The 11,090-nt window shown below is 40.6% G+C and overlaps 1 protein-coding gene across 3 annotated transcripts in view; it reads right to left on the bottom strand.

Moving 5' to 3' along the window:
• Positions 1-264: 264 nt before the first annotated feature.
• Positions 265-11,090, bottom strand: part of arap3 (ArfGAP with RhoGAP domain, ankyrin repeat and PH domain 3) — a 197,312-nt gene continuing 186,486 nt past the window's right edge. For all 3 annotated transcript variants that reach the window (XM_052014278.1, XM_052014279.1, XM_052014280.1), the window contains 3 exons: positions 10,476-10,613; positions 7,233-7,271; positions 265-5,511 (listed from right to left, as the gene is read on the bottom strand). In XM_052014278.1, the coding sequence (XP_051870238.1) occupies positions 5,245-5,511; positions 7,233-7,271; positions 10,476-10,613 (444 nt within the window). In that variant the 3' untranslated portion in view covers positions 265-5,244. The remainder of the gene's footprint in view (positions 5,512-7,232; positions 7,272-10,475; positions 10,614-11,090) is intronic.

The following is an 11,090-nucleotide window of genomic DNA, read 5'->3' as shown; positions in this document are numbered from 1 at the left end:
CTATCTCTGCCTTGATATTAAAAGAAAAGCATCTTTAGCACTATGTCAAGAGAAATTATCTTCTAGCTCACTCAATACCACAAAAAGGCAGATTTTCTTCTCATTTTCATGATGCAGATTGTGGGAGCTTGTGGTTTGCAAATTTAAAATGAGTTTCCTGATTAACAGCAATGGCTAGAGTCCATTGCTGGGATGTGAAGGGCTCCATATAAATACAAGTCTCTTTTTACTGAATAAATGTATTGAATAGTCAAAATTCATGCCAGCGTTTACATTTCATCTGATATAATTTCTTATCTTTGAGTAAATGCATAAAAATGAATCACCCAAACTCACTGGACAAGTTAAAGTAACCACATTATAATACAAAAATGTAACTGTACATTATTTACACAAGTGGGATGTTTACATTAGAGTTGAAAATGTCTGCATATTTTACTGTAAATTCAACTTCATTACATTTAAAGTTAAAAGGTGAAAAAACATTAATGATATCTGTTTACAGAAAGATTGTGCATAGACTTTACAAGTGGTAAAAAGAATATATATAATGTACATAACATTTTTTATACATTTGTTTTCACACTTGAACAAGATCATCTACTATTTACAAGGGCAGAATGTTGTGACTGGCAATGCTCACAAAACACTTTGGTGTTGGCTATTTTTACACGGATGCTAACCTGTTGCACAAATGGGAATGTAACAGAAGTGCACGAAAGCAGAAACAAGTGAACTTCATCAATTGACATCTCTTCTCTCGAGCATGGTTAAAAACACCAGTCAGCTACCACAGGTGATAAACTGACAAGCTGAGAATGTATTTGGCCACTGTTGAGCTGTTCAGAATTTACCATAAAGGGCCCAGTCTTGACACTTGTGGCCAAGCTGGGCTCACAAGTGCAAAGAGTGTATTAGAACTTTCATTACCTTTAGAAAAGGGAACAAATTTGGGGAAGGAATTGCCAAAGTCTCTATTACTGGCAACTTATTACAGAATTGCAGGCATGCTTGACTGATATTTAGTGTCCGTGAATGAAATAGTCAGAGCTAATATATCTGCCAGAACAAATGGTACATAGTAATAGGCTCAAAACATAAAAAAACGACCACTTGGCCCACTGTTCTATGGTTGCTGTTGAAAAAAGCCAGACAATAGGCTTCCTTTCCTGTTCTCTCACAGAGCCCTGTAAATGAAAAACTTTCACAGACTAACTTTAAAGCATCTCTTCCAAACAGCATGCAGACATAGTTATCAATTGCAAAACTATCCTTATAATGCATTTTTCTGTTGCTCAATTGTATGTGTGTGTAGGGGGGGGGGGGGGGCGCAGATGTCAGGAGGTGCCCTTGCCAAAATAGATACCGGGTAAATCTTGGTACATATGTGAACAACAATCTCTAGGAGAGTGAAGCCAAGATCTGCCAGCCTGTTTGCCTGTTACATCTCTCTTTTCCCAAACTGGGGATCTTAATTGTGTTTGGCAATGGTGCCAATGGCTCACAACCCATGGCAACCTGAAAGTATCAGACCTCCTAAGTTTAACCACTGGAAAGACTTAGTTGAAAAAAAAACAAACAAGGTCATGAACTTTTTCAAAGTTACGTTATGCTGCCATAAACTTTCTTGAAAAACTCTCAGAAACTCTCCTGAAGTAAGCAAATCACTGGTAAAATTACTTAAGGCTCAAGGAATGGCCTTAACAAATCTATAGAGCATCTTTAGGAGTCTCAGTAGTTGCAGGGGCCTGCATTAAACATGCCTGGGTTGAAACTATTAACAACAGCTTTGATTCTACACTGTTGCAGACTGAAGATTACATTAATCAACACTGATCAACAAACATGTGAAGTAATGCACTTTGGGAGAACTCATAGACTAGGAAATACACAATGAATTAGAGAACTCTAGGAAACACAGAGGAACAGATGCACCTTGGTATACATGTCCAAGGATGCCTGAAGGCAGCAGTATAGCTAAATAAGGTGGGTAAGAAGGCATACAGGATACTTGCCTTCATCAGCAAGGGTACAGAACATTAGAGCATGGGAGTTATGGTAGAACCAAATAAAACATTAGCTAGGCCTCATTTGAAGTACTGTGTACAGTTCTGGTTGAAACATTACGGGATTTATGTGATTGCACTGCAGAGGGTGCAGAAGAGATTCACCAAGGTATTGCCTGGGATGGAACATTTTAACTAAAAGGGGAGACTGGACAGAATGGGTTTGTCTTTCTTGGAGCAGAGGAGGCTGAGGAGAGACCTGACTGACATGTACAAAATTATGAGTGAGAAACCTTTCCCCTTAGCAGCTGTGTGTATAACCAGAGGGCAAAGGTTAAAGAGGTGGAAGAATTAGAGGGTATTTAAGGAATACATTTTTGAATCTGGAGGGTGATTGAACTCTCGAATACACTGCCTGAGGGGTTTTTTAATGCAGGCACTCCCACAATTTTAATAATTATTTAGATAAGCACTTGAAACGTCGTGGCACAGATAAGTCCTGATAAAGGGTTGCAGACTCAAAACATTGACTGTCTCTTTCCACAGATGCTGCCTGACCTGCTGAATTGTCCAGCATTTCCTGTTTTCATTTCAGATTTTCAACATCTGCGGTTCTTTTTTTATTTTCAGGGCACAGATAGGTACTTCCTGGCTGGCATGGATAGAGAGGGAAGATAGATAGAAAAGACCTTTTCCTGTTGTGTATGACTCTATTACTCTGTGAAAGAAATCAATTAGCAGCCTATGCGTTGCAATTTAATGCATATTCAAACTGAGCAAAAGTATTAATAAAAAAGGGAGAAGGCAAATGAACTGACTATATATGAAAGTAGAAGTAAAGCACAAGAAAAATTCATTGCTTCTGCACAATTCCTGTGTTCTGTTTCTACCCAGTAACATTCTAAATATTCACAGCACTTCCTCCTCCTAGATCCATGAATCAATCAGTGGAGCAAAACAGGATTACAACTAACAACAGCAATCATTCTCCTTGTCACCCTCTGACCTTATACGAGTGCCTTGACACAAAATTAGCTCCAAAATTTGAATGTGAACTCACTCAAGGATATTGTTAACATCAGGTTATTTTTAGTATTGCAACATTTTCCTTGTGGCGCAATTTCCCTCTCTTCTTCAAGCTTATGCAGAATAAAACAAGAAAATAAGGAAATTATATTTTTCTTGATATGTATAATATCATGCTTTATGGATTCAGATTGTAATACAAATTGTAGAATGGAAATAGCATGCTCTCTGGAGTCAGACTGTGTAATAAATTGTAAGTTAAGATCAGAGCATGTGGGGTCCATGGAGATGTGATGTGTGGTTCAAGTAAAGAAAGGATTAATGTTTCAAGCCCTGAAGTTCTATTCAAAGCTTCAGCAAATTGAGTCTAGGAGCATACTTCATCTGTAATAGAAGAAGGGGAGATAAACTACCTCAGACTGAATGAGACTCCCCTTCTCTGGATGTCAGCACTCGGTCCCTGCAGCAGATTTTTCTTCATGAACTGGTGTGTATACAGGTAAATTGCTGCTGCCTGTCATTGTAATTAGCATGATTTTTTTGACAGCATTGCGAAGGCCTAGTACCCCTCTTCGGATAACAGGATCATGGTTAATGTATTAAACCTTTGCCTCCTCAGTACAAGATTTGAGGAAGAGATTCAAAATCTGGTGCATTGGTAAAACTAGTTCAAAAGTTAGGAAAGTATAACAGTCCAATTATCTGGAGCAACAAACAATCTGCTGGAGGAACTCAAGTGGATCAAGCAACATCTGTGGGGAGAAAAGAATTGCCAACGTTTCAGGTCAAAACCCTGCATCAGGGCTCAGAATGTCAACAATTCCATTCCCCCACACAGGTTCTGCTCAATCTGCTGAATTCCTCAAGCAGATTTTTTGTGGCTCCAGTTTCCAGCATCTGCAGTCCAATTATCTACTCCATGTAGCGTTGGGTGCCTGTAGAAAAGTTCAGCACTATCTTTCACCTGGTACAAAAGTACAGTCTGTGCACATGCTTAATATAGCTTTGTTTAAACCAAGTCCCTTTCTTACTCATTATTGCCTAATAATTTCAAACCATTGGGATTTTCCTGTACCAGGTCACTGAACTAGGGCTTAGACTCATTTAATCACCTATGCATAATTTACCTCAACTTTCATCTAATTGCTTTAATACAAGTGGTGTTTTGCATCATGGCCATTGTTTCTTCATGTCAGCTTCCCTACTTTTATTTTTGAAGTTCTCACTTCAATAATACAAGGCCTTGTACTACTGCTGGGAAATTACTTGGGCCTCACTCTTTGGGGAAGTCTTATGGAGAAGGGATGATTGCAAGAAAATCAGATGAGAGTTTCATTTCAGTCTCACAAAAGTGAGCAGAGAGGGGAAACATGGAGCTAGTTAAGGATCTGCAAACTGAAATAAATTGAGCGATAAGGAGGGTGCCCTTTGTTTTATATGGTACTTCCCTTCATCTTGAAAACTCTTTACTGGCCAGCCCTGTGTATGGATATTTAAGCAATGGTACTGTCAGGACTTGGCTAGAAAATAGCAAAGCTTTCCATGAGATTGGCCAGAGAGTATACCACAAATGAGTCACAGGAAACCTCTGCAACACATAAAATTATCCAACGAAAGACTTCTATGATGACATCTTCTTGCTGAAGGTTACAAATCAAGCAGTTAAGAAATATGTGAAAGACTAGTGAGGGCAGAGTTCAATGATCTCCCAGTGAAAGTGAAGACTTCCTCTGAAAACCACATGTAAGAAAAACTGCCTCTTTAAATAGGTTGCCTATGGTACATTGGGCACACCTTCCCCATACATGGCTGTGATTGCGGTGACCACCGATAAACGAAATTTTAATTAAGACCGTCAAAACAAAACCTAGCAACCAAAAATATTATGGTGAATATCCAACCTTGATTATTTACAATAGATGTACAACATTGCAATGGCTGGGTTCTATACAATGCACCCTCCAAAATTCAGTCCCAATGTCTTTGTGACTCTTATGATCATTCAGAGCAAGTGATTGAGAATGAATTTCTACTCTGCGGTCTCATGCTCCTACAAACAAGGTAACACACCCCAGACTCTACACGATTAAGACTACACAGTGCATCGACATGGCTGAGGGTGGTCTCAAGATCAGTTGAACCCTGAGATTGGTGTACCAGCTGTAATAAACACCATCTTCATTCAGTGAATCCCTGGACCCGCCACTGTATATTACAGCTTGGTGATATCGTATTGAGGTTCATTCTTTCTATGAATGGCTGAACTCAGTTCCTGCAGGAACTTGTCCTGCATTGGCAAGTTTGTAACTAAGTTTCTCTTCATCTGCGTCACCAGGATTGGTGTAGGGTCCACTGGTGCGATCTCTGGGTTCATTGACAACATCATATTGACATCCTGGACTTCTTCATATACAGGCTCACTGCTGGGATCCTCTTCCTTCTGTTGCTGTTCAAATATGTCATGTTGCATCTTCATTGGCTGTAAAGAAGCAAAGCAGTTTTGCCACACAAGTGAGAGAAGTTAGGAAGTCAGCTTTCAACTAGGGGTTGCCTCATGATATTCCCCCATTCAGTCAAGGCTCCATTGGCTTTCTTATCAATTTCATTTATCATGTAGCATGCAATATACAAGTTCATGCAAGGTGCAGAGGGGTAGAAGTTTGTTAGAGAACAGGGATAAAAATTCTTGGACATCAGGAGAACATTGAACATTGTGTGAATAAACAAAAAACACAGCCAATGAGGATATTCCTTGACGTATGGGTTACCTCAGGGATCACACCTCAATTTGCAACCAGTTTGCTCAATGCATGCAGGATTGTATGTTGGGGTCCTGAACTTCCTGTTGAGGTGTAACGGAAGGTCATGTACAAGGGACGGTAGACAGAAGCAGATAAGTTATGCTGGTATTTGATTCTCTGTTCCATCAGAATCTGGAATAATTGGTGAACTTCAACTTGGCTACTGATAAGGAGTGGACCCCAGCTAAAAGCTTAACATGTCATCAAGCTGAAGTGTGGAGAATGACTGGCAAATGCCTCATGTGTCCCATTACATCACTTTGCCACTCTCCTCATACGCTCCTGGTGAAGCTGGTTGTCAGGGAGTCCCAGGGGCTGCAAAGATTTCAGTTCTATTATCATGTGATTGGCCAGTTGTTATGGCTGCCCCAGGGAGTACCACATGAGTGTATGGTTAGACATTTATGGCAGAGTTCTGACTAAATGGGCAGGGGAACTGAGCTGAAAATTATCCCTTGTTAGCCTGAACATGCAAACAAAGGTCTGCTTCCCAAGTACCCTCATCTAGAGAGACGAAGAGACAGGAAGTTGCTGTTGCCTGCACTTCCTGTGGGGGGAAGAGATCTTCTGAAACCACATAACAGAAAAATAATTGAAAACCATGCCATAGTTTTGGAAGGCAATTCCAGATGAGACACCAAGAAGTATTTCCCCATCTTCTACATTTTCATATAAATGAAGAACATTACATACTTCAGGGCCTAACCCTCAAAAGCCTAAATGTGGAGAAATTTTCAACATCTGCTTGGTTTAGAGAGTATGCATTATGAGGAGCTAGGGCTTTACTCTTTGGAGAGAAGGAGGATGAGAGGAGACATAATAGAGGTGTACAAAATATTAAGAGGAATAGATAGAGTAGACAGCCAGCACCTCTTTCGCAGGGCACCAATGCTCAATACAAGAGGGCATGGCTTTAAAGTAATGGGTGGAAAGTTCAAGGGAGATATCAGAAGGAGATTTTTTACCCAGAGAGTGGTTGGGGCATGGAATGTGCTGCCTGGGGTGGTGGTGAAGGCAGGTACATTGGTGAAATTCAAGGGATTACTAGATAGGCATATGGAGGAATTTAAAATAGAGGGACTTGTGGGAGGAAGAGGTTAGATAGTCTTAGGCGAGGTTTAAAGGTCGGCACAACGTTGTGGGCCAAAGGGCCTGTATTTTGCTGTACTATGTTCTATGTTCTATCAATCTAAACTAAATCACAGATAAAATTGAACAAATAATGACCACGCCAAATCAAGCACATAAAGAGACACATTCCAATGGAGCGAAGCCATGCTCTAGTGCATTAATATACAGATGCATTATCATTAATACTGAGGTCATCATGCACAATGTCCCCAGGGGGAATAGGTTTTGTAGCCTCGTTGCTGTCAAACAGGAGCACGGATGTACTTACAAAGAACATTGAGAGTGTTCTCCGAGCATGTAGGCGCCGCTGGAAGGAAATAGGCACAAAGACAATAAGCACAGAACAAAAAGCTCAAGAATTCAATGGGACAGTTACCACCTACATTCAGGTAAAATATCAGAACTGCACATCACTTTCCTAACCAGCGAACAATTTGATCACTCCATTTTTTTTTACTTGTTTTCTAATGAAGAGAAAGAATCAGAGCAACAGCTTGTAAGGAACATGATTCCAGTGGGTGCTTTCATTGGCTCAGACTGTGCAGTTAGAATAGAAGCAGGATTGGGACTTCTGCACCCATATGGTCAATACACCCATATAGGCACTGTATCAGTTGAGATGCTTTGCTGCTGGACTCCCCTTGGTAGTGGAGTTCAGTCCAGGTAAGATCCCCCTGCATTTATGCTGGGGAATAATCTCTCGGATCCTGCATCAGGTCTAACCAGGCATAAGATTTGAGACCCTGCTGATTGTAATTGGACTTTGGGACTGTAGAGAAAAAAAAAAATCAATGTGGAAGGTAATATTTATTCTAAAAATCAGTTTTGCAATGTGGTTTTAATTTTAAAAAAATAAAAAGGGATTAATGTAAGATTAGTATAAATGGATGGTTGGTGGTCAGCATGGACTGAGTGGGCCAAAGGGCATGTGTCCACGCTATATCGCTACAACACTATTTTTCTGCTTTCAATTGCTTGTTTACATTGATTTACATTTAAAAATTACTTCATTTATAATGATATTCTTAGACAGTTAGAACTCCTTACTTCTTTGACAGTTAGTCAAGCTGGGAATGTGGCTTTGCCAGCTGTCAAAGCTTTCGTCGGGTTTCTGGGGTGGGACTTCTTCAGTGTACTACTGAAGATCCTGCCACTGCTCAGGCCATGCAACTTGAGAGTGGGCACCCTGGGCTTGCAAGATGGACACACTGCACCTGGACCTGGTAAATTTGGGTGGAGAGTGACTGTGTGATGAAATTCCAGGTAGTAGCCCCATATCAACAAGATCTGACCTATCTTATTTCAAAGACTAATGAATTAGGAAACAATCCTTTCACACAAAAAATGTGACAGAAATCTGGAATTTCCTGCCCCAGAATTTATAGCCAATTAAAGTTTCCAAGACCTAAACTGGTTAATTTGTACAAGCTAGAGTCATTGAGGGATATGAACTCAAGGTAGGTAAGTGGTGTAGAGGTGAAGATCAAATGAGAGACTGATCTCTTGCCTCCCCAAATACCGTCCAGTTTCTACAAGGCACAAGACAGGACAGTAATGAAATATTGTAGATTGTGGTTCCAACAGCAAGTCCACTCATCTAGTCAGACCAAAAAGCAATTCATTGGCACCACAGGCACTATCTTAAACCATCCCTCCCTCCCTCTATGGTGATCCATGTTTTATAAGGTTTACCGGCTGCAATGTAACAACTTATTTAACACCTGCACCACTGAAGCTCCACCATCTCTAAGGACGAGGGCAGTAGATAGACGCAAACATCCAGGTTCTTCTCCAAGGGACACATCTTCACAACTTGGAAATAGATCAACATTCCTTCATCAAAGTCCCTATCAAACAGCACTATACGGGCAGCAATAGATCACCACAACCCCGTCAAGGGCAACTACGGAGGGACAACAGATGCTGACCTTGCCTGAGATATCCACATCCAATGAATGAATATAACAACATCTAATCAAATGGCGGACAGACTCAAAGGGATGAGCTGTCTCATCACGTTCTAATCATACTTCACGCAGAGGGTGGTGCGTATATGGAACGAGCTGCCAGAGAAAGTAGTTGAGACAGGTACAATAACAACAGTTAAAAGACATTTGGAGAGATATTAGAGGGATATGGGCCAAATGTGCGCAAATGGGACTAGCTTAGGTGGGCACCTTGGTTGGCATGGACCAGTTGGGCCGAAAGGCCTGCTTCAGTGCTGTATTACTCTATGACTCTAATATTGTCCTCTTAAGTAATTTCCAATAAGAGGTTCATGCTATTTCCATTAAATCAAGGGGGATTTCCTATTTGCTCAATTGAAACATAATATATTCCAGTGCCTGTTTTGGATTGGTGAGAGGAGAGCAGGTGATTGCTTCTGTTCACAGCAGATATGGATGATGCAACACAGCTTTAAGCAAACTGAAAGCTGTTTCTTTATTAAACTGTAGCCTATGTTTTCCAAATAAGGACTGAGGTCCAACGAACTTCATCAATCTGGTGCAACAATGGACAAGTCCTGTCATTCTATTCTTCACCTGTCCATTGGGCATGCTCCACGTTTCAGAGGACTCTTAAATAATGATCCCAGAACAGGCAATGCCACATCTACCAATTGTAACATGTGCCAGTGAAGAATTCCAGTTGATTATTCAAAAAATCCTCACAGGTTAAAGTGGATTTCCCCTCAGTGCGTTTGGGAAGGTTTGAGAATCGTCAGGTTCTAGACCTAATGAACCTCCACCTGCCATTGAAAATGCAGCTATACACTATAGAGTTAAGATGGCCAAATGAACGAATGAGCCATAAACAGAGAGATGAAACAGCACAAACACTAAACACTAAACAGATGCTACACAGGGAGAGCCATTTGCACAATGCATCTTAACTCAATTTTTAACTGGGTAATAGGTACATGTCACACTGGGGTTATGCCCCATTAACCGAAGCTATTAAGAAAAAACAATCATCTAACATGGGGAGTCTGCAGTATCCTTAATCTGAAGGGAGGATTATCATTTTAAGATATTTGACAAAACAACCTGGGGTTGAGAGAAGAATTTTGCTTCTACTGTGATCTGGAATACCCTGCCGAAAAGGAGAAATTTCAACAGTAATTTTCAAAATGGAGTTGGACCATTACTCAAAATGGAAGAAACTGCAGGGGTGTGGAGAAAGGACAAGGGAATGCGACTAATTGGGTTGCACTTTATTCCATCGATCGACTGTGTGGCCACGCAAAGGAGCTTACATCCCAAGGATGTAACTGTTCATAGCAGTTGGTATCAGGGCAGGAAACAGACTAAAAGCTATCCTTATATTGTTTAGGTGAAACCTGACGCACAGTGCCATCAATACCATTGACGGACCCAATAAGGTCGATGGGTTTGAGATCTGGCAAATGCAGTGGCACAGCATGCAGCACTAGACACACAGGTCAAAAGTGAACTGCCCCAGTCTAATGTTTAAGGTATTAAATTGGCCAGGAGCAGGAATCTTGTTTTACCAGAGTTTGATTTGCAGATAGCATGATGGCGTTGCTCTCGTCTCCGTGTAGTGGAATGAGCGGCATGGTTCCAAATTTCTGCTTCGATATATCAGACGATGAATGGCGTCTTAATATTGTAGGTCGAAGGTCATCATGCTGAAAGGAAAGAAATATAACATCACTTTATATCCTTGACTATGCTCCAAGGAGGACTTATTGGCTATAGAGCTCATTGGGATGTCATAAGAGCAAGTCAATTTTTTCTCTTACACTGAAAATAAGACCTAACTCATTTGGTTAAAATGACATTATCAGCACACAAATTATCCGAATAAACTCTGCCCTGGGTCTTTTCATTTGTTGAAAGACTAAAACTGCTTCTAACTGGATATGGTTCCCTCTGAGAATAAATCTAACTGAGCAAATTTAGATAAGAAGAACACAAGAAACCACATACTGAGCCAATAATGAAATAAATTAAAGTGTTATTCTGCTTGAATTCCATGTAAAGGTCACTAATCCAACTGAAGCTCACACATTCCACACTGGATCCAACCTGTCAAGAGCTCAATGCCAAAGAGTTAATAACTTGGAAAAGGTCCCGCACAAGTCAAGTTTTATCACATAAACCCC

The sequence above is a fragment of the Pristis pectinata genome, chromosome 4, assembly GCF_009764475.1.
Source record: "Pristis pectinata isolate sPriPec2 chromosome 4, sPriPec2.1.pri, whole genome shotgun sequence".
In the NCBI taxonomy this organism is placed as follows: Eukaryota; Metazoa; Chordata; class Chondrichthyes; order Rhinopristiformes; family Pristidae; genus Pristis; species Pristis pectinata.
Note: the sequence above shows the minus strand (reverse complement) of the source record. Positions and strands in the feature narration are given on the sequence as shown.